This window comes from Mauremys reevesii, unplaced genomic scaffold (assembly GCF_016161935.1).
Source record: "Mauremys reevesii isolate NIE-2019 unplaced genomic scaffold, ASM1616193v1 Contig94, whole genome shotgun sequence".
In the NCBI taxonomy this organism is placed as follows: domain Eukaryota; kingdom Metazoa; phylum Chordata; order Testudines; family Geoemydidae; genus Mauremys; species Mauremys reevesii.
The window spans coordinates 90885-115588 of record NW_024100911.1 but is presented as its reverse complement, the minus strand read 5'-3'; the positions used below and the strand labels follow the sequence as shown (position 1 = coordinate 115588).

The window sequence follows — 24704 nt, the reverse complement described above, 5'->3', positions numbered from 1 at the left end:
GCACTCGGGGACCCAGTTCCAGCTCGGGTGGGTATGGGTTGATCAAGAGGCCCTCTCGGTCCCGCCAGGGTTTTAACAGATTTACGTGGTAACGCTGCGTTTCTTTACGTCTATCAGGTTGGCGCACCTCGTAGTTGACCGCCCCGACCTTTCGGACGACCTCGTATGGTCCCTGCCAGCGAGCCAACAATTTGGACTCGCTGGACGGCAGGAGGAGCAAGACTCGGTCCCCCGGCTTAAACTCCTGAACCTGAGTCCCTCGGTTATAGGTCTGTTCCTGTCGCTCCTGGGCCTTCTTCAAATTCTCCCGTGCTAGGGTCCCAGCCTGGGATAGGTACCCCTGCAACCGTAGGACATACTCCAGGAGGCCCTGAGCTGGGGAGGCCGCCTGTTCCCAGAGCCCTAGGACTAGGTCGAGGAGGCCGCGCGGTTGGCGTCCGTATAACAGCTCGAAGGGGGAAAACCTCGTCGAGGACTGGGGGACTTCCCGGACAGCCAGCAGCAAGGCAGGTAGAAACTGGTCCCAGCGGCGGAGCTCCCCTGGTGGGAACTTCCGCATCGTCGCCTTGAGGGTCCGGTTGAAACGCTCCACCAGTCCGTCAGATTGCAGATGGTACACGGAGGTGCGGAGCTGTTTTACCCCCAAGAGAGTACATACTTGTTTCAATAGCCGGGAGGTAAAATTAGTTCCCTGGTCCTTTAGAATCTCCCGCGGGAGTCCGACTCTTGCGAAGATTTTTAGTAGTTCTCCGGCAATAGCCCGGGCGGTCGTGCTACGTAGCGGGACGGCCTCCGGAAACCGGGTGGCATAGTCGACGAGGACCAGAATATACTGGAACCTGGCCGTGCTCTTTGGGAGGGGCCCCACAAGGTCCATGGCAATCCTCTCGAAGGGTACTTCCATTAATGGCATAGGAATCAGTGGCGCTCGAGGGACCCCCGGTGGTGCGGCGAGTTGGCACGCTGGGCACGAGCCACAATACCTCTGGACGTCTTGGTGGATCCCTGGCCAGAAGAACCGTCCCAGGATCCGGGCCAATGTCTTTTCTTGCCCCAGATGTCCGGTGGCCGGTACATCATGTGCCAACTTTAGGACGGCCCGCCTGTGACACTGCGGAACTACCAACTGGGTTTGCGGCTCGCGGGTGCGGGGATCCCGGTCGATCCGGTACAGGCGGTCCTGCCGTAGCTCGAAATGCGGCCATCGGGCGGCTTGTTGGGGATCCAGGACCGCCCCATCCACCGCCGCGAGCTGCTCATAATAGCGGCTGAGCGTGGGGTCTGCTCGTTGGTCCCTGCAGAAATCGGTGTAGAGGCGGGGGTCCCGGGGGGGGTTCCGTGGGCCTTTCTGCGTCGGTTGTGACTTCGGGTTCAGCCTCAGTGGCGTCTCCGGTGGACTCGGGTAGGGGCTCCCGGGGTTCCGCTTCGAGGGTCGGCGTAGCGCGTAGCACATCTTCGAAGGCAGGCCAATCCCGCCCCAGGACAACGGGATATGCTAAATGGGGAGCTAGGCCGACGATCAAACGCCGGGTGACCCCTGCGACCGTCAGGGAGACGCGGGCACTGGGATAAGGCCGGATATCCCCGTGAACGCATTGCAGGCGTATTGGCTGCAAACCGGGGTCCGGCGGGGGTCCCAAACTCTGGCGGATTAGTGTCTGGCCACAGCCGGAGTCGATCAGGGCCTCGACCGCCTGGCCCCCGACGACGGCAGCGACGGTGAGTTTGGGACTCAGGGCGGGCCGAGCTCGGTTGTGTCCTGCCCAAACCTGCCCGTAACTGCAGCCCATGTCTGGACAGTCCCTCTGGAGGTGTCCCAGCTTCCCGCAACCAAAGCAGGGACCGAGCTCCGGCTGTTTACTTCGGGTGGCCCCTCGGTTTGGACTTCGGGGTGGACTCCGTCGGACCCCCGGGGTTCCTGAACCAGGACCGGCGGGTCCGGTTCGGACGTCGGCATCCCGCCAACGGGCTTGAGGTTCCGGGTGCGAGATAAGTCCGCGGCCGGGATTTCGCACCGCCTTTGCGGGGCTCCCCTTCTTCTCCGGGCGAGCGGTCTCAGGCCTGGCGCTGGGTCGCGGGAGCGTCGGCCCCATCGCCGTCTCGGCGGCGAGGAAATCCTCCATAAGTGTCACCGCTGCCACGAGCGTCGCCGGCCGATGGCGGAGCACCCAAGCTCGTCCGCGTGAGGGCAGGATGCTAATAAACTGTTCTAAGATGACCTGCTCTGTCACCTGCTCTGCGGTCCAGAGATCGGGGAGGAGTCAGCGTCGGCCGGCCTCCTTTAGCATCTGGGCCACTGCCCGCGGCCGGGCGCCCTGCGGATACGTCTGGCTCTGGAATCTCTGCCTGAACGTCTCGGGGCTGACATCCAGCGCGTCTAGTATAGCGGCTTTTACCCGGTCATAGTCGCGTGCGTCCTCAGTCGCGAGGTCTCGATAAGCCGTCTGGGCCGCCCCGGTCAAGTACGGGGCTAACAGCGTAGCCCAATGTTCTCGGGCCCATCCAGCGACTAGGGCTACGCTCTCGAAATTAACCAGGAAAGCTTCAGGGTCATCATTCGGGCCCATCTTGGTCAAGCGGAGGGGAGCCGCCATCCGGGGGGTTCCGGCCCCCTCACCCCCCGGTTCTTCTGCGGGGCGAGGGAGGGTAACCAGGAGCTGCTGAAGCTGGGTCCCCAGCTGCTGTAGCAGTTGCTGCTGCTGCTCCAGCTGGGCCGCGTGTAGCTCCTGGGTGAGCCGGAGGTGGGCGGCATCCCGTTGCTGCTGCTGCTCATGCTGAACAGCCTGCTGCTGTTGTTGCTGTTGCATTTGAGCAGCCTGCTGCCGCTCTTGGCTCTCCACGAGGCGTTGGATTAAGCGCTCCATATCCATGGTGATCTGGGGAGGGGTAGATAAACCCCGCCCCTCTCGTTACCCTTTCTCACAGGGTAGGGGTTCGGCAGGTCCTCAGAGAAGGCACCAGTGTAAGCTGTTGGTCGGGGCTCAACCCTCCAGCTGGCGGGAGGGGAGCCACACTGACTCGCTCCTTGTCCCCTCTAACTGGTGGGGCGGCAAGAAATCAGGGTTAGCACCATCTCACGTCTCAGGCCCTCTGGATCAGGGGGGCTGAATAACAATAGTTCAATAGAAGCCCAGGCCCTCTGGAGCAGGGGGCTGGGCAACAGCAGTTCAATATAAGCCCAGGCCCTCTGGAGCAGGGGGCTGGGTAACAGCAGTTCAATATAAGCCCAGGCCCTCTGGAGCAGGGGGCTGGGTAACAGCAATCAGTCTCAATATAAGTCCAGGCCCTCTGGAGCAGGGGGCTGGATAACAGCAATCAGTCTCAATATAAGTCCAGGCCCTCTGGAGCAGGGGGCTGGATAACAGCAATCAGTCTCAATATAAGTCCAGAGGTTCAGACCCTCAGGCAGGGGCAACACAAGGCACACAGGGTAAGCCCAGGCCCTCAATCAGGGCAGGGCAGCACAATAGCAGTTCTACGGCCAGATCCTTACAGCAGGAGCTGGGCAACACCCGTTCAATATAAACCCAGGCTCTCTGGAGCAGGGGGGCTGAGAAACAGTAGTTTACTACAGCAGTTCAGTTTAGGGCTCAGGTCCTTGCCTCAGGAGCTGAGCAATTACACAGTCAATAAGCCCAGAGCCTCTGGTCAGGGCGGGGCAACAAGCCATAGTCCACAGAACTCAGGTCCTGGCGTCAGGAGCTGAGCAATGACAGCAACTCAGATTAGTGCAGGGGTCTCTGTCTGCGCTAGGGTGAGGGGGAGACTGCCACCCGTGAGGGGGGTGGCAGGGGGGACACAGGCCCACCCACTCCACTGTGTCCCAGCCCAGGGCCCTATTAGCGGCTAGCACTGCCGCTGGTCAGTGGGGTCCTGACCGCAACACACTGACATGGGCACCTCGGTGCCTACAGCCTGACAGGGGTCGGCTATCCCCGGGCTACACTCCATTTCCTCCTCTACCGGTACCTGCTCCTCGGTCGCCGTGAGTTCGGACCAGTCCATCGGCATGGGGTCTGCAGGACCAGGGCTTGGGGGCAGGTCCGGCAACTCCTGCTGGAAGTCCGGCCCGGCTGGCTCCGGTGGTTCCTCCGGATAACAGCAGGGCGGAAGCGGCGGCGGCGGCTCCTCCTCGTACCGGGCGGGAGGAAGTCCTAGCGGCTGCTCCGGGTTCCGATCCCGGGGAAGTTCCGCGGGTTCCTCATCGTACCGGGCGCGGGGCAGTGGGGGCCAGTCCTGATCGCCGCCTCGGGTCCTGGAGGGTTCCCAGTCTGGAGCTCCCGCCGGCACGTCTGCTCGCGGCGGTGGCTGGCTCCTGACTGAGCTTTGGCGTTCTCCTTTTCTACTTCCTGTCCCGCCCCTTGACTTCCGGGGGGCGGGGACAGGAAGTGATGACTCAGCCCACTTGGGTGTCTGGGAGGGAGCTCCCTCTGCTGGGCAGGAGGGGAGCCACACCGACTCGCTACACTCCCCTATATCTGTCTGGAAAACTAAAGTCTCCCATGATCACACAATTCCCAGTGGTATTTATTTCATTCAATCTCTGAAAGGGGTTTCTATCCACACCCAAACTGGACCCTTGGGTCTGTAGCAGACCCCAGACACTATCCCAGCGGTGCCTCTGGAAGCTTTCTTCCCCACAGTGATTTTGACCCAAACAGATTCTGTTTTACCCATTTCATCCCTTCTCATTTCTTCCCACTCCACCTCGTCATGAACACACAATGCTGCTCCGCCACCTCTGCCTTCTTTCTTTCTTTCTTTCTTTCTTTCTTTCTTTCTTTCTTTCTTTCTTTCTTTCCTGTACTCCAGCCATGGCTGCTTTGCCCTGTGGTTCTGTTCTCCCAAGAATATCTGGTTTCCCGTCCTGCACCTGTAGTTCTACTTCCTCCATTTTGTCACCCGGCTCCTGGCGTTGCTGAGCAGACACCTCACTGCTTCCGCTTGCCTTTGCTCAGATTTCACACCCAGTTACATGCAGTCGTTTTACTGCCAGTATCGGCCGCCTGACTCTCAGTGTGGGTGCTCTTGGCACTATCGTTCCTTTTGTTGTCCGTTCTCCTGCCCTCTGTCCTTCCTTTCTCCCCTGCTGTGCCCTCTCCCACGTGATTTACCCCCCGCTCAGTGTGAGAATCAGGCCTGGAGATTCCATGAGCATCTCCCAGGGTTCCTAGTTTAAAGCCCTTTTCATCAGTTGTGCCAACCTCCATCCCAGAGGTTTATCTCCCACCCTACTCAGGTGGTGTCCATCCCATGAGAACAGTGCTCTGTCCGTGAGCGCCTCCCAGTGGTCGAACATCCCCAAGCCCCCCTCAGCCCCACTGCCTGAGCCACCTGTTTATTATCACCATCGTGTCTCGCCTTCGCTCTCCTCCTCCCACTGAAAATCCCCTGAGCCTCCATTTCTTTAAGGGTCTTCCCCAGCCTGGCGCAGTCTCCCTTCATGTGTTCCAGCAAGAATCTAGGGGCCTTTCCCCTCCAGAGAGTTCTGGCTCTGATCCAGGCCCAGGGCCGGGGGACTGGCTGGGTCAAGGGGTGGGAATGGGGCACGGGGCTCTGATCACAGGGTCGTGGGACAGGCTCACTTGGGGGGTGGGGTCCCAGCTCTGACCGGCTCTGTCCCTGCAGCAGGGGCCGGGGGCTCAGATGGAGCCGGGGCGCCCGGTGCAGCTGGTGCGTCTGGACAAGGAAGGGGGCCTGACCCTGGACGAGGAGGCCCTGAGCCGCTGCCTGGAGCAGGGTGGGGTGGGGGACGCCCCCGTCTGCCTGGTGTCCATCATCGGGGAGCAGCGCCGGGGCAAATCCTTCCTGCTGAACTACCTGCTGCGCCGGCTCCGGAGCCCGGTGAGTGTGAACGGGAACAGGAGTGAGCTGGGGTGTGAGCGGCCCCATCCTGCCCCCTGCTCAGGGCTCAGAGCTGCACACGTGTCTGTGAGCAGCCCGTCCCCACCGTGTCCAGTTACCTCGGGCCAAGGCTGGACACGAAGTGTCTGTCTGGCTGTGTGGAACCAGCGCGTCTCTCTGTGTCCAGCCAGCAGTGGGTCTGTTTGTCTATCGGATTACGAGTGCACCCGTCACCATGGATCCTCCCCGCCCCACACTAGTACAATTAACCCCGTCCCCTCCCAGGGTTTGCAGCCTGGGGTAGGAGGGGGGACCAGTCACTCTCCTCCCCCACCCTGCACTGCCCCCCCCCCATGTTCCCTCCCCACAGGAGGCAAGGGACGGGGCATGGATGGGCCGGGAGGACCAGCCCCTGGAGGGGTTTGAGTGGCGCGCGGATGAGGAGCGAGTTACCCAGGGGGTGTGGGCCTGGAGCCAGCCCTTCTGGGTCCCCACCGAGGGGGGGAAGGTGAGTGGGGGCATCGGGGGTGCACAGGGAAGGGGGGAGGAGGCCATGGGAGGTGGGAGAAGGGGACGGGGGAACAGGGTGGAGGGCTGGGAACAGAGGGAAGGGGGGAAATAAAGAGGGAACAAGGGATGGAGATGCGGGGAAGGAGGCCCCAGGGGAGGGAGAACGGGGGGAGTGGAGAAGACCGAGAGGAGGGAGCTAACACTGGGGCAGGTGAGAACGAGCTGCCAGGTGCCAGGGGGGTGCAGCAGGGGGCAGCTCCGGGGGCAGAGGGCCCGTGGGTGGCTGGACGAAGCCGGGAGCTGACCTGGGGCTCTCACACTTGGCCCCCCCAGGTGGCCGTGCTGCTGGTCGACACCGAGGGCTCCATGGACCTTGAAAGGAACAAGGAGACGAGCATCAAACTCTGCGCCATGTCCATGCTGCTCAGCTCCTACCAGGTTGGGGGGCTCAAAAGGGGGCGCTGTGCTGCAGGGAGTGGGGCAGGGCTCAGCAGGGGGCGCTCTCCCCTGGGGGTCAGGACTGGCCCCAATGCCCCAGTGCGGTGCTAGGGGGCGCTGTGCTGCAGGGCTCAGGGCTCAGCAGGGGGCGCTCTCCCCTGGGGGTCAGGGCTGCCCCGATGCCCCGTGCGGCACTAGGTGGCGCTGTGCTGCGGGGCGGGTGCCGTGGCTGGGAAGTGGCCTGGGGCGGCCGTCGCTGCTCGTTGCTGTAGCTCTGTCCGTCTCCTGATTATTTCCAGATACTGAACGTTGGCTGTCAGGTGAAGGACCCGGATCTCGAGTACCTGGAGGTGAGGCCGGGCAGCGCGACGCAGAACGTGGCCAGGCCAGGTTCTCCCGTTAGCCCCACAGGGTTATTATCCCTCCCCATGGGTCCTGTGGGGAAACTGAGGCACAGAGAGAGAAACTGACTCTCCCACAGACACGTGGGCCTCTGGACTCAGCACTGTCACCGCACGGCCCAGCCTGGCTCTCTGCTCCCAGGTGTCCGGCGTGGGCCACTGGGCCAGTGTTAGGACCCTCCCTCCCCTCCAGCCCAGCTCCGCCCTCGGTGGGAAGCTGCTGGGGCCAGGGGTGGTTGCTCCATCCTCTGCTCTGCTATTCTCTCCAGAATCTTACCCAGCCCTATCGGGCTGAGCCCCTGGCAGTCGCGCCCTTAGCGATGTCACTGCTGGATACGTGACCTGGGGCGAGTCTCTGTGCAGGGGACAGGGTTTTTATCTGTCCTCGCTGCCCTGGCTCCAGTCACTAGCAGAAACCTGGTTAATGCAGAGAGACGGTGGCCTGGGGGGAGCTCAGGGAAATGCCGTGTGGCCAAGATTGTTCGCAGTGTGAGCAGAGCCGTGGTTTGACTTCCTGGGCTGTGCAGAAAAGAGCTGGCAGCGTCCATCAGCCTGAGGCAATGGTGGTGTGTGTGTGAGGGGGGGTGCGCTTCTCGGGAGCACTGGAGAGAAGGAGCAAGTGCTGGAGCTGAACTCGCTCCTCTGCAGGGTGCAGAGAATGGGTCGTGCACTGCCGGCCACCCCACCTGTGCCAGACCCCCAGGGCCTCCCCACCACCCCTTGGCCGGTGCAGCCTCACACACTTCTCTCCACTCCACAGATGTTTCTGCAGGTGGCTGAAGTGGTGGGAGAGGCCTATGGACTGGAGCCCGTTCAGGTGAGACACTCTCCATTACCCGCCCTGCCCCATGCAGCCCCACATGGCATCCCTGCCCCACTCCCTAGGGCTTGAGGCTTCTCTCCACCTCCTTCCCAGCACAGCCTCTCCCCACCCCTTATAACCCCCACTCCCCTCCTGCCTCCCCTGCAGCACCTAGACCTGCTGGTGCGGGATTCGAGCAGCTCCCTGGTCCTCGGAGCCCAGGGTGGGGAGCAGCATCTGAGACACGTCCGACAGGTGAGTGTGGGGAATGGGACACGGGGCCTGTCTCCTCTGGAGGGGCCTGCCCCGATCCGGACCCAGTGTTGGGGACTGGCCACCTCAGGTTACTGGGGAATGGGACACGGAACCTTTCCCCTCTAGGGGGCTGGTAGCCCCACCCTTTATAAAGGTTACCTGACAAATCCCATTACAAGACCCCTCTTTAGTTGCTTATAACTTTGCCAAACTTTAACGGTTTGGGCTGAAATATTCCAGGCTTGTTCTCGGCCTCCGGCTAAATTCCTGCTTGTTTTCTCCAGCTGTTTCTGAGAACGAGGCTGAAGAAAAACACCTTGATTTGGCCATTTGGAAAGAAAATTCTGATGTTCCTTGTTTTGAACATCTCTAGACACCCCCCGCTTCAGAGCAGGGACTTGAAATGTGGCAGGAGGGTGTGGCCTGTTTCTCAGAGATATGCCAGGGGCTGTTCCCAAGAAAATCCCCCCATTTCTGGTGAAGTAACAAGCCCTTGGATAATCTCGTATCTCCCTTGGATAATCTTTGCACGTGCTCTGGAGAGACTGGCTGGAGTTTAGCAGCGAAATTCTCCTTCCAACACCTACCACAGACGAGACAGGGCTGCTCCAGACCCTCTGTGACTGCCCAGCAGGTCTGGCTGGTGTTAACCCAGGTGTTTGTGTGTCAATGTAACGATTCCCCCTGGCTCTGGCAGATGCTGGCGGCGATGTCCCCTTGCAGACACCCCAAGGCCCTGGAAGCGCTGAGCAGAAGCAGCAGCCGCTGTTACCTGATGCCCTTCCCCGGCAAGCGGATCTCAACTGGAAACCAGGGAACCCTGAGAGGTAACAGACCCGGAACAGCGGCTCTGAGCCCCCTGCCATGTGCTGGGCAATGCGACTGGGGCGCTGCTCCTGCCTGCACATGGAGGGCAGCGAGAAGGGGGATCAGAGGAGGGCCCGCATGTGGAAGGGAGCGACAAGGGGGATGAGACAGGCCCTTGATTCCCCGACCATCGTCCGTCTCTCTCCTTCGCAGACATGGATGAGGATTTCGGGACAGCCTGAGGACTATGTCACCGCCCTGGTGGGCTCGGCTGGTCAACATGTCCGGAGGGACCGGCATGGGGAGCTGCTCACCGGGACACAGCTCGCTGCCAAGATAAAGGTGGGGATCTGCCAGCTGTGCTGCAGGGATCAGGATGGGGTGCTCTCCGCTGGCAGTCTGTGATTAACCCAATACTCATGTGGCATCGGTGTGTGGCTGTTCCCCAGCTGCCCCACCCCAGAGGTGGCTGCATCTCAGCACCAGGCGAGCCCTCCCTGTGTTCACAGCCTTTCTAAGCCCTGTGGAGTCTGTGATGTGATGATTTATTTTGGTTCCTTTGCAGAATTTATCTGATGTGATGAAGAAACATCGCTCGGGCTTCTCCTCTCCCTGTCAGGTACCGTCTCCGCCTCTGACCTGATTGTGGGGTTTCTCACCTCACCCATCCATACCAGGGCTGGGGTAGCACTGGGAGCTGGGTCCCTCCTACTGAAGGAAACTGGGAAAGGGTCTGGGTGAAACCTCCGGTTCTTGGACTACGAGGTAATCAAAGAATTTCTCTAGACGAGAGGACGGCTGGTGATGAAGGTTTCACCTACAGACACATCTCAAGTCCTGACACCCGTAGCATCAACCAACCCTGCAGGTGTTGGCGAGCGAATGAGAGCAGTTTATCAGAACTGGCCAGGAAATGGGATTTTTTGTTTTTCCTGCAGAAACCGTTGAGTTTCCCGCAAAGCCCCCAAATGTTTCCATTTGGCAATGCCGCCGAGGTGGCTCCTGGGAACTGTAGCTCATGCTCCTCACATGCCCCATTCTCCTCTATGGGGCTGGGTGTAGAGAGGAGAACGGGGCAGCCAAAGTACATTTCCCACATTGCATCATGGATCCTTATTTTGGTGAAGAGAAGCCCCGGACATTGTGGCCCTGGTGCATCATGGGAGATGACATCTGGCCAGGGAGCCCAGCATATAGAGAAGAATGAGGCATCTGAACTACATTTCCCATAATGCAACAGCATCTCCTCCCTTGGTGTTCGGACATGGCCCCAGTGAATCATGGGAGACAGATGTGGCAGTGGTGAGGGAAGGTGGCTTTAAAGCCACTATTGTGATCCCTGATATCCAGGACTAGGGTCCCTGTACCCATCGTGTGTGAAGGGTCCGAGCCTGAGGGCCTAGCTCCACTTGCAGATGTAGAGCGCTGTGAGGTAAACCCGCCTTCGGAGAGCACAGCAGGGAAAGCGCCGCAGTGCGTCCACACTGACAGCTGCTTGCGCACTGGCGTGGCCACTTGCAGCGGCATTGGGAGCGGTGCATTATGGGCAGCTCTCCCAGCATGCAAGTGGCTGCAACATGCTTTTCAAATGGGGTGGAGTGTGACAGGGAGTGTGTTGTGCGTATGTGGGGGGAGAGAGAGTGGGGTTTTGGGGTGCTGAGAGTGTGTCAGTGGCTGTCCTGTAAGTTCAGACCCCCCAACTCCCCACCTTTCTTTGAAAGGGCACTTCCGCATCCCTGCACCGATTTCACAACAATGAGAACAGAGGCCACTCGATTTAAGGGGATTATGGGATGTTTCCGGAGGTCAGTCAGAGCCCTGTTGCAGTGTAGCTGTAGCCCCACTGGACTTATGCTCTGGGGGGCCACCCAAAGTATCCCACAAGCCGACTTTCTTTCCTCTCTAGCCACTCAAGTTTGGTGGCCAGTCCAGTTTTCCCAGGCTGCACCACTAACAGGCCAGAGCGGCTGTGGCTGGGGAGGGCGCTAGGGAGTCTGGGATACGGGTGGTTGCACTCAAGCCTGCACAATGCAGTGTAGATGCTGGAGCTCCCAGCTGGAACCCAGGGTTCAACCAGGCCTGTTCTGGGGTTACAAATGAGTGTAGACGCTCCAGCCCTAGGTTAACAACCCCAGGGGCTGCTAACTCGAGTGCTACTAACTGGCCTTACATCGCCGTGTAGACACAACCTGGAACTGGGGTATGACTGTGCCCTCTTAACTCTCCAGCCTGGGCTGTCGCTCACAGAGCTGTGCTAGTGACAAGCAGCAAACCCCTCCAGGTGCTGTGATCACTCAGCCGTCAGCATGTGGAGCCCCACACCCAGCTAGGTTGCATGAATGCTCCCAGAGCCACTCACAAATCACACAGGGAAAGGCTGGCTGGGATGATTTAGCTGGGGATTGGTCCTGCTTTGAGCAGTGGGTTGGACTAGATACCTCCTGAGGTCCCTTCCAACCCTGAGATTCTATTCTATGATTCTATGATCAGCCAACCTCCCAAGCCCCCAGCCTTGCACCCCAGAGCTGGACCAGCTCAGAAGCCCGACCAGTGTAAGTTTATTACCCAGTCTGCCCCTCCCTCGCTGTGGAGAGGACACACACCAGCCTTTGTAACCTGAGCTGAGAGTTCCCAAGCACTGAAACTCACTGGTTTAGGTAAAATGTAAAACAGGTTTATTAACAGCAGAAAGGGAGATGTCAGTGATTGTATGTGGTAGGCACAAAACGTCAGGGCTAGTTACCAAAGAAAATAAAAGATAAACTCAGACTTTAAATCTTAATCTTTATTAGACCAACCAGCATTAGGTCAAGCAGTTTTTCTCACCCCACGGGAGGTTACAGGTGGGTAATAATCCTTAACCCGCCGGCTTCCCCTCGAAGCCTGGGGCCAGTCTCCCCCATTCACGTCTCTGTCCCCCCAGCGCTCTCGTTGCTTCCAGCACAGGTGGGGCAGGAGAAAGGCCCAGCCATGGTGCCGCTGTCCCTGTTTATACCCTCAGTCCACGTGCCTGGAAAGCACCAGCCCAGACACGCCCTGGGGGGCTTTGCTGAGTCACAGACTTGAGCGATCCCCAGGGCCGGCTCCAGACCCCAGCGCACCAAGCGCACGAGTGGGGCGGCATTTTGCCAGGAGGGCGGCAGGTGGGTCCGGCGGACCTTCCGCAGTCATGCCTGCAGGAGGTCCACCGGAGCCACGGGTCCAGCGAACCCTCCGCAGCTGCGGGAGGTCTGCTGGTCCCGCGGCTCCGGTGCACCTCCCGCAGGCATGACTGCTTGGGGCGGCCAAATTCCTAGAGCCGCCCCTGGCGATCCCCCATCGTGTGATGCTTGTGCAGCTCTTACATAACTGTAAATCCCTTGTTTATATCCCCCCGCTGATTAATGGTCATTTAATGCCTTCCGGGAGTGGATCCCCTCCTCTGCTGTCACTGGAGAACTGGCAGTGGACAACTCTCAAACTCACAACATAGTTCAGTAGCCACCTTACGGAAAATCTCATGCTAAGTATCCCCCTACTGTTACTCACACCTTCTTGTCAACTATCTGAAATGGGCCATCCCGATTATCGCTACAAAAGTTTTTTTTCTCCTGCTGATAATAGCTCACGTTAATTGATTAAGCCACTTAAAGTTGGTATGGCAACCTCCACCTTTTCATGTTCTCTGTATATATCTATCTTCCTACTGTATTTTCCACTCTATACATCCAATGAAGTGGGCTCTAGCCCATGAAAGCTTCTGCCCAAATAAATTGGTTAGTCTCTAAGGTGCTACAAGTCCTCCTCGTTCCTCAGCAATAGCCTCTCCAGAATAGATCCACAGCAGAGACTGTCTTGGAGTCATTGCTCCTCCACTACAAGATTTAACCCAGATTTTGTCCACCAAAACCTGTCTCCGGAAGGTCAGTGAAAGCCCCCAAATACCACCAGACGTGCAAGAGCAGGTGTCACTGACGTGCTGTCGGGCATCAGCCGCAGGCCGAGCTCACCTGGGGCAGGGTTTCCAAAATCCTTGGCTAGAGGAAAGTGCACAAGTGCAAACTACAGATCAGGTCAGGGAAGGGAGTGGATGCTGGGCTGCCATGAGGGTCCGACTGGAGACTGGCAGTACCAGAAACCCCAAGCGGCTGCTACGCTGCCTAGCGGCGTTGCTCTGTTACCTGAGGCTGCTGCGGTGGAAGCTGCAGCCACGAGTTGGAGACACAGTCCCATAAACTGCGGCTCACCCCAGCCTTGTCCTCTCCACACAGATGGCCATCGCCTTCCACAACCAGGGAGCCCTGGACAGAGCCCACCGAGACTACAATGACTTCCTGGAGAAGTCGGTGAGTGACGGCAGGTGTGGCCCGAGCCGGGGCAACCCCAGAGAAACAGCCTGGTCACCTCTATGGGATCCAGGGTTTGGGGTAGAAGATGGGAGTTAATATGTCTGGTTCCCAGGGTGGCTGCAGAGATAGGAGACTCCAAGCCCAGCAGAACAGGGGAGGGGCCTGACTCAGCAGTGGGGGGGTGCATTGCCCAGTGTGACGTGAGCCCCAATCTTGGTCGGGGTCTTTGCAGCACTTGCCACATCTAATCTTTGCTGTCTCCTCTCCCAGAACATGTGTACCTTCTCTGAGGAATTTGAGGTGCAGGACAAGGAGTTGCTGGAACGGTGCCGAACACAAGTGCTGCCGAAGAAGGAGTCCACGCTGAATGCAGAGCTGATGGAGGACAAAGAGGCCCTGCTGACAGAGCTGGAGGCAGAGCTGACGCAGGAGGCTGAGCGCTTCAAGGCAGCTAATGAGAAGCACAAGAAGATGGCGCTGAGGGGGGTCGTCACAGCTGCTTGCACTGGGCTCGGCGCACCTGCTGGCACCGGGCTCAGCGCAGGTGCTTGCGCTGGGCTCGGCGCAGGTGCTGGCGCCGTGCTCATCGTAGGTGCTGGCGCCGGGCTCGGCGCAGGTGCTGGCGCCGGGCTCCTCGCAGGTGCTGGCGCCGGGCTGGTCGCAGGTGCTGGCGCCGGGCTCGGCGCAGGTGCTGGCGCCGGGCTCGTCGCAGGTGCTGGCGCCGGGCTCGGCGCAGGTGCTGGCGCCATGCTCATCGTAGGTGCTGGCGCCGGGCTCGGCGCAGGTGCTGGCGCCGTGCTCGTCGTAGGTGCTGGCGCCGGGCTCGTCGCAGCTGCTGGCGCCGGGCTCGGCGCAGCTGCTGGCGCCGGGCTCGGCGCAGCTGCTGGCGCCGGGCTCGGCGCAGGTGCTGGCGCCATGCTCATCGTAGGTGCTGGCGCCGGGCTCGGCGCAGGTGCTGGCGCCGGGCTCATCGTAGGTGCTGGCGCCGGGCTCGGCGCAGGTGCTGGCGCCGGGCTCGGCGCAGGTGCTGGCGCCATGCTCATCGTAGGTGCTGGCGCCGGGCTCGGCGCAGGTGCTGGCGCCGTGCTCATCGTAGGTGCTGGCGCCGGGCTCGGCGCAGCTGCTGGCGCCGGGCTCGGCGCAGCTGCTGGTGCTACGTGCGTCATAGCTGCTGATGCTGAGCGCTTCGCAGCTGGTGCCGGGGTCGTCGCAGCTGCTGGTCGTTGGCTCGTCACAGGTGCTGGTCGTTGGCTCGTCGCAGCTCTTCGTGCTGGGATCACTGCAGTTCCTCATGCTGCGCGCGTCATAGCTGCTGGTGCTGAGCGCGTCATAGCTGCTGGTGCTGAGCTCGTCATAGCTGTTGGTGTGAGGGTCGTTGCAGCTGTCTGGGCTATTTTCCGCTACTATAACTGAGGGAACAGCAATTGCTGCTGGTGTGGGCGGCATAGCTGAGATTTGGTCAGGCTTGGCCAAGGGTGAGCGAGTTAGTGGATATGAACTGTGCTGAGGCCCCCACCAGCCAAGGGGAGGAGGGGGACAGCACTGAGGAGGTGTGTGATACGCCCCCCCCCGATCTGAACAGTGCCCCCCCGCACTGTGAGGTGATGAATGGAGTGACGGGGCTGCAGCACGGCACAGACCCGTCACCCACAAACCACCCCAGAGTGGGGGAGTCGTCGCCCAAAGATTCTAAGAAGGGACATTGGTCCAACCCGCTCTTGAAAACCTCCAATGACTGTTTGACACCCAGGCCCAGCGGCACCCGCAGGCGGAGGGTTCAGTCCCCTGTGTCAGCAACTCCTATCAGGTCTGGAAAACTTGCTGCACCTAATACACCTCTGTCCCGGTATTTAGCTGGGCCCTTCCAGTTCTGTGCGATAGGTATATCTCCATATGTTGTTTTAAACAGGTGTAATCCCTCTTAGCCTTGCCCAGAAATTACAGGCGATTTGTACCACACTACAGCCAGATCGCTGCCCCACTGACCAGAAAGACACAACCAAATGCAGTTCAGTGGACTGAAGAGTGTCAGAAGGCCTTTAACCAGCTTAAAGCGACACCCACGTCTGACCCTGTGCTAAGGGCCCCAGACTTTAACAAACCGTTCCTAGTAACCACAGATGCGTCCGAGTGTGCTGTGGGAGCAGTTTTAATGCAGGAAGGACCAGATCACAACTTCCATCCTGTCGTGTTTCTCAGCAAGAAACTGTCTGAGAGGGAAAGCCACTGGTCCATCAGCGAAAGGGAATGCTACGCCATTGTGTACACGCTGGAAAAGCTACGCCCATACGTTTGGGGACGGCGTTTCCAGCTACAAACCGACCATGCTGCGCTGAAGTGGCTTCATACTGTCAAGGAAAATAACAAAAACCTTCTTCAGTGGAATTTAGCTCTCCAAGATTTTGATTTTGAAATACACCTTTCAGGAGCTTCTAACAAAGTGGCTGATGAACTCTCCTGTGAAAGTTTTCCCAGAATCAACTAGTTAAAATAGTCCTTGGAATGTGGGACATATTGTTAGTTTTTATATAATCAGTAGTATGTCTAAAGGTGCATGTGTCTTATTAACTCTGTTTTCTCCTAGAGCTCCAGGACCATCTGTGATCTGGGCGGGGATGTTATATATTTTAAGGCAAAGGGTAACACACTTTTTATGCGCAGTAATATAAAATCCCTCTTGGCCAGAGGTACAGAATCACTTACCTGTAAGGGGTTAATCAGTTCAATTAACCTAGTTGACACCTGACCAGAAGGACTAATGGGGAAAGAACATACTTTCAAATCGGGGGTAGGGGGAGGTTTTGTGCGTGCCCTCTCGGACAGAGAGAGGGACCAGGGCAGGAAAAAACATCTCCTAAAACCATACCTGTAATGAGCATCTAAGATTACAAAAATTATAAGTAAAGATAGGAAATGCGCTAGATTATCTTGTGTTTTAGCTTGTGAATTTTCCCTGTGCTAAGAGGTCATTTTATTCCTGTTTTGTAACTGGGAAGCTGAGTCAGAGGGGAAACCTCTGGGTTTTAAATCTTTTTCTTACCCTGTAAAGTTACCTTCCATCCTAATTTCGCAGGTGTGATTCTTCTTCTTCTTTTTTTTAATAAAATTCTTCGTTTAAGAACCTGATTGATTTTCAGTGTCCTAAAAACCAGGGATCTGGTCTGTGCTCACTTTGTTAACCTATTGGTTGGTAGATTATTCTCAAGTCTCCCCAGGAAAGGGGGTGAAGGAGCTTGGGTGCATATTTTGGTGGGGGGTTAGGGCTCCAAGTGTCCCCTCTCTGAATGTTTGTTTAAATCACTTGGTGGTGGCAGCGATACCGTCCAAGGACAAGGAAAGGAATTTGTGCCTTGGGGAAGTTTTTAACCTAAGCTGGTGGAATATAAGCTTAGGGGATCTTTCATGGGGGTCCCCACATCTGTACCCCAGAGTTCAGAGTGGGGAAGGGAACCCTGACAGCGGCGATTCGGCAAGAGGAGGCCCAGCTGTGTTGGTCAGAGATGACAGGAGCTGGGTTTAGGTGAGGCAGCTACTTTAGCCTGTTATGTCTGGACTCTAGGAAGCGCGTTACACTTTTCCTGTGCACCTGCCACCCTTCTGCCAGGGGTGTCGGCAGCAACCAGGGCCAAGTCCTTATTTTAGGGCATTCGCTACAATGTCTTAACTTTTCTCTCCAGCCCCCACAGTCATCTAGGGATCTGCACCCAAGCTGGGTGCCTGGGCCAGACAAGTCTGTGCCCACTCTCCAGTGAAGAGGTTTGAAGAACCAAACTTTGTTGGGGGTGAACTGGGGATGTCTGTTTACAGTTTAACACCTTCCACCACCATTTAGCACCTGAGTCCCAAACAAATGAAACCCTGAATGTCCGAACCCGAACGTGAACCAGTTTGTTCCCCTCAGCTTGTGGCTCCCCAACTTCCTCCTGTAACAAACCCCTAACCTATGTCTGAGCCACTGAAGTCCTCAAATTGTGGTTTAAAGACCTCAAGCTGCAGAGAATCCTCCAGCAAGTGACCTGTGCCCCACGCTGCAGAGGAAGGCGAAAAACCTCCAGGGCCTCTGCCAGTCACTGGGCTGCTGTAGACGGTCGCTGTGAATTCCTCTGCTCCCGCTGTACTATGTGCAAAGGCTCGCCCGCGGCTGTTCCCCCACCGAACACTGTGGGCTGTGGATGAATCCAGCTGCTGCTTTGCTCTGTTGCCGCTCAACTACCTGGGACTGCTGCTGGGCTCTAACATCTGCTTGTCCCGGGCTGGACAACTGGCTCCCCTGGTGAGCTCTGCCTACCCAAGGCACTTCCAGCTCTCAGCTCAGCTCTTCGAGGTACAAGGGTTTTGAGGGCTTTACCACCCAAAGAGTTATTCCCACCATGAACATGCAGTCTCTCTCCCCTTGCCCTCCAGTGCCATCCAGGGACTCTCATCGTCGACACAAGGAACACAGTCTAGCCTTGCACAAGCAATGCAATTACTGCAGTGGCTGTATGCTAATGTAAATTAAGTTCACTTAATTTTGGAGTCTAGACAGGACTACAGTCCTGCTTTCACTACACCTGTAGCTCCGTGTTGTGCTAAGTAAAGTGTGTGTCCTCAGTTGAAATCATTCCAGCTGCTGCGTAGTGTCCCTGAAGGACAGCACACCTGGTAGGTTTGTGCAGGTCCAGCGGACACGCTGTCATGGAGTCACAGGTCCGATGCTCTGGAACTGCTCTGTATGAAGCCAGCCAGGTCTCTCGGGTAGCATGATTCCACTCAGGGCACGCTGTCCAGGCCAAGAAGCCTCATCGGTGATGGTCTTCCTGGGTCTGACCTCGGAGCATTCATCACCTCTGTGCTCACCGTGCACCTCCCGGAGTACCTGGATGGGACCCCTGGGGAAGCCGGAGGCCTCTGCCTCCCAAATTCACAGTCAGCAGTGACTCTCAGCCAATGCTGTAAAACAGAAGGCTTATTAGTCGACAGGGAAAGAGCATAGAACAGAATTTCAATGGTCCAAAAATCAGGACCATTCAGCAAAGTCCATCTTGGGAGGACCCAGCAAGCCAAATTCCTCATACTTACTAAAAAAACAGTTGGATTCCGATGATCACCACAATTGGTTGTACGGACAAATATAAAATCCCCATTGCCACGGGGCACCATCCCAACAAAGATTCCCACCATTTGTGTTCCAAATCTTATCCCTCTCAATGAGTTGTTTAATCTTGTGGGTGGAGTGATGGACGGTAAGCCTGATTCTGTGCCTCTCATTTAAAATCTGAAGGAATTTTCAATCAGTATTTGAATATCAGAGGGAAAAGAAGTCAAGTCTAATGAGATATTTGCTCAATAATTAATAATTGGAGAGAAAGGGCATTTAATCTGAAGGGACAGTGGATCATAGGGTGTTTAACCCCCACCACACCACCTCTCCATGTAGTGGGGTAATCATTCAGGCCAATTGTTTCCCTCCAAAAAACAGAAGTGACTGCAGTCTAATATGGGAAGGAGGAGAAACCCCAAACTATGGTGATATTTTCATCTATATCTGAGATTTAGAAGGAAAGGGAGGCAAAATTAGAATGGATTTGAGATCCATATTTAAAAATAAATGAGTGTCAACAGCTGAAGTGATTCTCGAGAAACGTTTGAAAATTCGAGAGATGTCAACATTTGAGACTAACCAGTTTATTTGGGCATAAGCTTTCGTGGGCTCCAACCCACTTCGTCAGATGTGTGGAGTGAAAAGATGTGTTAGTATATTTATACCTTCCTACTGAAAAGCTTTTGCCCAAATAAATGTGTTAGTCTCTAAGGTGCCACAGGACTTCTCCTTGTTTGTGCTGATACGGACTAACCCGGCTCCCCCTCTGAAACCTGTCGACATCTGAGGGGATTATAGAGCAATATTTGATCATGAGGGATTTTAGATCAAGAGTCAATAACTGGGGAAAGGGGTTAAATCTGTGGGAGTTAAATCTTTATATCCATACTTGATCATTAAAAACAAAAAAATGCAAACATTTTGGGAGGTTTTTAGTTTGATAACATGATGTCCCTGTGACAGGGGCCGTTCACCACGGGTGGCGTCTCCCCCTGGGGATTAGCTGGGCCAGGCATTGCGCCCTCCTCTGGCCGTGTCTCTCCCATCATCCTCTAGCTGTCTGCCACGCTGGGGGCCGCCTCTCCGTGTCGTGCGCTTGGGCCAGGTCACCGTGTTTCCCTTTCTGGGGGGTATCAAAGTCTTCCCAGGATGAATCATCCTACGGAGTCCACTAGCCTCTGCCTGGTCTGTGCCACATCCCCAGTGGCCGGTAACCTCCCAACTCCCTCCTCTCCGGGAGGGACCACAGGCCTCCCTCAATAGCCCTGAGCACCTCCCTGCCTCCGGGGACGGACTGCAGCCTGCCCTCCTGCAGCCCCCAGCTGCTCCTGGGCCTCCTGCAGCCCCCTCCTGTTCCTGTCCCGCTGACCCTGCTTCCAACTGGTGGCCCCTTTGCAGCCTAAATCTCTCCCATTCTAGCTGCTTCGTTTGTTGATTGGGCACTTGGCCTGTTTCAGCTCCAGGGTTGCCAACCCTCCAGGCCTGTCTTGGAGTCTCCAGGAATTAAAGAGTCGTTTTAATACAAAACTGAGAGTTCAATAGAGAGGTGGAAACGTTGCCGGGGGATTAGATCCATATTCAGTCATAAGAGAGATGAGGGGAAAACGGGAGGGAATCTGTGTCAGTGGGTGCACGTGGCCCAGGCTGGCTGGTGATGCTGCGGGGGTGGGAGTGAGGCCCGTGTCTCTCAGTCTCCTCCACACGGAGCCGGCATCACTCACGGACAAGGCCAATGAAGGACTCAGTGCGGTGCCCAGCCCCATCCACTGGGCCTTGGCCTGCCTGGTCTTTGCCCCCTGCGGCCCATGGGCAGAGAGCAGAGTGACCCCGGGCTCCCCAGTCCCAGCCCCTTGGGACGGACAGGAGTGGAGGGAATCTTTAGCCAGGACTCACCATCTCTCCCTGGCAATGTGCCCTCCCTCCTGCTTCCCTCAGTGGGGGAGTTCAACCAGCCAACGCCAAAGACTCTTCCCCTCCCAGGAGATGGAAAAGCCACTGAAGGTCCATCCCCTTCACCCCACAGCGCAGGTTCACCATCGCGGGTCGGGAGCTTTCAAGCCGTCCCCTCCCAACAGGGAAACCCACAAGCAGTTCTTCCTCTTCGTCTCTGTCTGTTCAGCGTCTGGCGCGATGGGGCCCTGACCTCAGCTGGGGCAGGGACCGTCTCGCACTGTGTGTCAGCTGGCGCTTTGAGGTGCTGCTTATAATGTGCTATTAATATGCTTCACGCTGCTATAAAAATTACATAATGATCCCCGAGCCCAAAGACTAGTTTAAAGTCAGAGAATTCACCTCTTTGCTGGTCATACAGGTGCTGTCCCTGCCTCCACCACAAGAGGTCTCTGGGTCTGTGATGTATTTGGTCCCGGTACTAACGATATATGATAATCTCCTTCTGGAAACCACAGCAGGGAGAATTTCAGTGACGTCTCTCAGTAATGTCCATAGCACAAGTCTTTGCTTTACGAGCAGTGGAAAGGTTTCAGGCAGCTGTTTGTTGGCTAATGTGGACCCAGGGGTCTTTTTGGAGGAGGTCCTGGCCCAACTCACCTTCCCAATAACGGAAACCCTCCGTGATTCCCCTCAGCCTGAATTTATGTCTCCCTCGTTCCCGGCTACTAGAAATCGAATCACATCACAGACACCCCCAGACCCCCCACCACTCTGCTGCTGCACCCTCCCCAACATCCCGGACACGCATCCCCATGAGTCCCACCTCCCTCAGTCTCTCACCGACTGGGCTTGGACTGAGCCAGCGCAGCTGGGTGTTCCTATGCAAATTTTGCATAAATTGTCACACGTTTTGCTGCACAAAACTAGGCAGCCGGGCTGTGGTGGTTCTTGTTCCCTATTCTACGAGGAATGTTGCGCTGTCTCTGCCTGGTGTTATACGCAGGGTGGTTGTAGCAGTGTTGGTCCCAGGGTATCAGAGAGACAAGGTGGACGAGGTCGTATCTTGTATTGGACCCACTTCTGTTGGTGAGACAGAAGCTTTTGAGCCACACGGAGCTCTGCCTCAGGTCTGGGAAAGGTTTCAGAGGGGTCGCCGTGTTAGTCTGTATCAGCAAAAAGAACGAGGAGTCCTTGTGGCACCTTAGAGACTAACCAATTTATTTGGGCATAAGCTTTCATGGGCTGAATCCCACTTCATCAGCTGCACGGAGTGGAACATACAGTCGGCAGGTATAAACGCACAGCACAGGAAAAGATGGGAGTCGCCTTACCAAGGTGGGGGGTCAGTGCTAACGAGGCCAATTCAATTAAGGTGAAAGTGGCATATTCTCAACAGTTGACAAGAAGGGGTGAATATCAAAGGAGGAAAATTACTTTTGTAGTAACCCAGCCACGCCCAGTCTTTATTCAGGCCTAATTTGATGGTGTCCAGTTTGCAAATTATTTCCCGTTCTGCAGTTTCTCATTGGAGTCTGGTTTTGAAGGCTTTTTGTCGAAGAATGGCCACTGTTAAGTCTGTTATTGAGCGACCAGGGAGACTGACGTGCTCTCCTACTGGGTTTTGAATGTTACAAGTCTTGGTGTCTGGAAAAGGTCTTTAGCAACGACACTGAGTAGAAGTGCCTGGTGTTAGTCACTTTGGTCGTTCAATGTAGGGCTCTGTCCTTCTCTCACTGCACCTCCCTCCCAGCAACATCTCCGCTCTCGCTGGCAGTGGGCTGGGAGCAGGAGCCACTTCTGCCTGAGAGAGCCTGGCTGGGAGGCACCAACCACCCATTCGCTGCCCGGACTCTGCTGCCCGGGACAGGGGCTGGCCGAGCGAGCGGGAAACATGCCCGGGTAGGGGGGGCTCCAGCTGACTCGGCCCCTGTCCCAGGCAGCTGGTGATTCCCAGTTTACAGAGTTTTGTTGGGGACCCTCCCCACCAGCTCCGCAGGTGAGCTCAGTCACCATGTGGCCAGCTCTGCTCTGGCTGCTAGTCCAGGGCTGGAGTGTGTCTGAGCGCTGGGGACGGGACTGAAGTTAGGATTTTTAGTACAGTTTTGCAATCTGCACCTTGAGCCCTGCACCCCTTTGCAGGGAGGGGAAATCCTGGGAACAGAGGCCGCCGGCCAGCAGAGATCAGCCCCTCTGCAGTGACTGAGGAGTCCAGAGCCAGATCTGAACCTGAGGCTCCGTCACGGGGTCGTGAGGGCACCATCCTTCAGCTAGCGAATCAGGGACACTGTTGGGGAGACCCCCAGTCCCTGAACTGTGTCCTCAAGGCAGGGAGTCAGCAGCTTTGGGGATTTTAATACCTGCTGCCTATTAAATCTGCAGCGGGACCTGCCACCTTCTCCCACTTGTGAGTCTTTGGGGCTGTTCGGAGCCCAGGCAGCAACATCGCTAACTGCTGCACAGAGATATTGTGGCCACAGGCCATCAAGGGCCCCTATAAGGAACATGTACCAACGGGACACTGATTATTACATAGGACTCAGGAAATTTACAGTTATTATCAATGTGGGCACAAACGACCCTGAGAATTGTCTTTTACCCTGTTATGTTATATTTGTCTCCTGTTTAATATAATGACTCTGTTCAATACATTGTGTGTGGTTGTGTTATTTCTTGGAAGTCTCCAACTGTGTGGTAAGAGGGGTTACCCTGTGGTTAGAGTTTTCCTCCCACGCCGCCCTGATGACCCGGCCAGGAAGGAGCGAGGGGGGTGGAGGCAGCACCAAATACATTCATGTGGGTGGAAAATAAAGAAGTTGAACCCTGCTGACTGGGAGGCGGGTTCCAGAAGAACCCAGGCCTGACCCTCAAAAGCTGAAAGGAGATTGGTGCTCAAGGGGGTAACTGGGTGGATGTGGCACTGCAATAGAATTTAACAGACTTATTTGTGTGACAGTGTCACTATCCGGGCAGTGGGAAGACGGGTGTGGTATAAACACCTCACTAACTGGCTAGATCTATCTATGGACCTCCATGTGGGGCTGGTGTCCATCTCTCTACTCATCTCCCCTCTCAACAATCCCTGTCTCTAGCGATCCCTGTCAGCTCTGTCACAATCTCTATATCTTTTCTCTCTGTCTCATTTTCGGTGAGGCTGGTAGAGACGCCACCAGTCAAGGTTGCCTAGCACTTTCCATTTCAAGACCCTGTTTTCAGTTGCCTGTAACTTTGCCAAACTGTAACTGTTTGAGCTGAAATTTCCCAGGCCGTGTGTCTGCCTCCAGCTGACGTTTTGGGGAAAGTTTCCACTAAAATGGATCAGCAATTGCCTAGAGTGAGGCCAGGAAGGGGAAAGATCTTGTTTTGCCATGTGTCATGGTTACAGGGCTCTGGCTGCTCCTCTGACACCAACTCTGGGTGTGTCCCATCACGTGCCATTAGTAGCACAGACACACACGGCCTGCCCTTCCTTTCACTGGCACACAAGAACATAAAAATGGCCGTACGGGTCAGACCAAATGTCCATCCAGCCCAGTAGCCTGTCTACCGACAGTGGCCAATGCCAGGTGCCCCAGAGGGAGTGAACCTAACAAGGAATCACCAAGTGATCTCTCTCGGAAGGACAGCCCTGGGTTTCCACTCACCAGAGGGGCCTGCAACTTTTCTGTAGCTCTTCCCACGGGTGGATCCCAGCCATTCCCTCATGGCCTGTTCATTCACCTCCCTGGGATCCTCCACCCCAGCATCCTGGCTGACGTGTCCAGCATCACGTCCCTGAGAACCTGCCCATTCAATGGGCTTTCTGGGATTTTTGTCCTGTGCGACACAGACACGCCCAGGCTGGTATATGACACCTCTGTCAGACCATCTTCTTGATGGTTCACCAAAGGGGGGCAGAGGTTGGGGGAGGGGGGGTCATGGCTTTGCATAACTGGTGCTGCGCCCTCAGCTTTGGAAGAATTCTCCCATCGAGCTGGTACTGTCTACACCAGGGCTTCAGTTGGCTTAACCATGTCACTTGGGGGGAGGATTTTTCACACCGCTGAGCACCGTAGCTGGTTCAACTTAACTTCTCAGTGTAGACCCGGCCTGAGTCCTTTATTCTCCAGGCAGGGCCGTGCTGAATTCACCAGGCAGGGCCATGCTGAGTTCACCACCCCCTTGTCACAACGTCCCACTGTTGACCATTGATCCATGTGTCCTTGGAGCGTACTTCGTCTCTGTGGACCCCTAGTTGATCTGAGTCATTTTCAACCAGTCCCTTAATGACCCTGTTCATTCCTCCCAGACGGTGAGGCAACACACCCACCCCTGTGTCTCTTGCTCTGCCTGAGAGTAAATTTAGC

General features: G+C 56.6%; 1 protein-coding gene and 1 long non-coding RNA gene across 2 annotated transcripts; both read left to right on the top strand.

Annotated features, from left to right (window-relative positions):
* Window positions 1-5632: 5632 nt before the first annotated feature.
* LOC120395098 (RING finger protein 112-like) lies at window positions 5633-9299 on the top strand. The gene is made up of 7 exons (XM_039519257.1): window positions 5633-5844; window positions 6688-6792; window positions 7092-7142; window positions 7954-8010; window positions 8164-8250; window positions 8948-9077; window positions 9271-9299. The coding sequence occupies exons 1-7, from the start codon at window positions 5647-5649 to the stop codon at window positions 9297-9299; spliced, it is 657 nt and encodes a 218-aa protein (XP_039375191.1). The 5' UTR covers window positions 5633-5646.
* Window positions 9300-9309: 10 nt separating this feature from the next.
* LOC120395095 lies at window positions 9310-13350 on the top strand. Its single transcript, XR_005592471.1, has 3 exons — window positions 9310-9399; window positions 9623-9676; window positions 13308-13350. It is a non-coding gene; the product is annotated as an uncharacterized LOC120395095 (long non-coding RNA).
* The last annotated feature ends 11354 nt before the right edge of the window (window positions 13351-24704 follow it).

What these genes read in the sequence shown, in the direction of transcription:
- LOC120395098 (XM_039519257.1), top strand. Translation starts at nt 5,647, where the DNA reads ATGGAGCCGGGGCGCCCGGTGCAGCTGGTGCGTCTGGACAAGGAAGGG. An exon ending in TGCTGCTCAGCTCCTACCAG is followed by an intron (nt 6,793 to 7,091) that starts GTTGGGGGGCTC and finishes GATTATTTCCAG; the next exon opens with ATACTGAACGTTGGCTGTCA. An exon ending in AAACCAGGGAACCCTGAGAG is followed by an intron (nt 9,078 to 9,270) that starts GTAACAGACCCG and finishes TCTCCTTCGCAG; the next exon opens with ACATGGATGAGGATTTCGGG.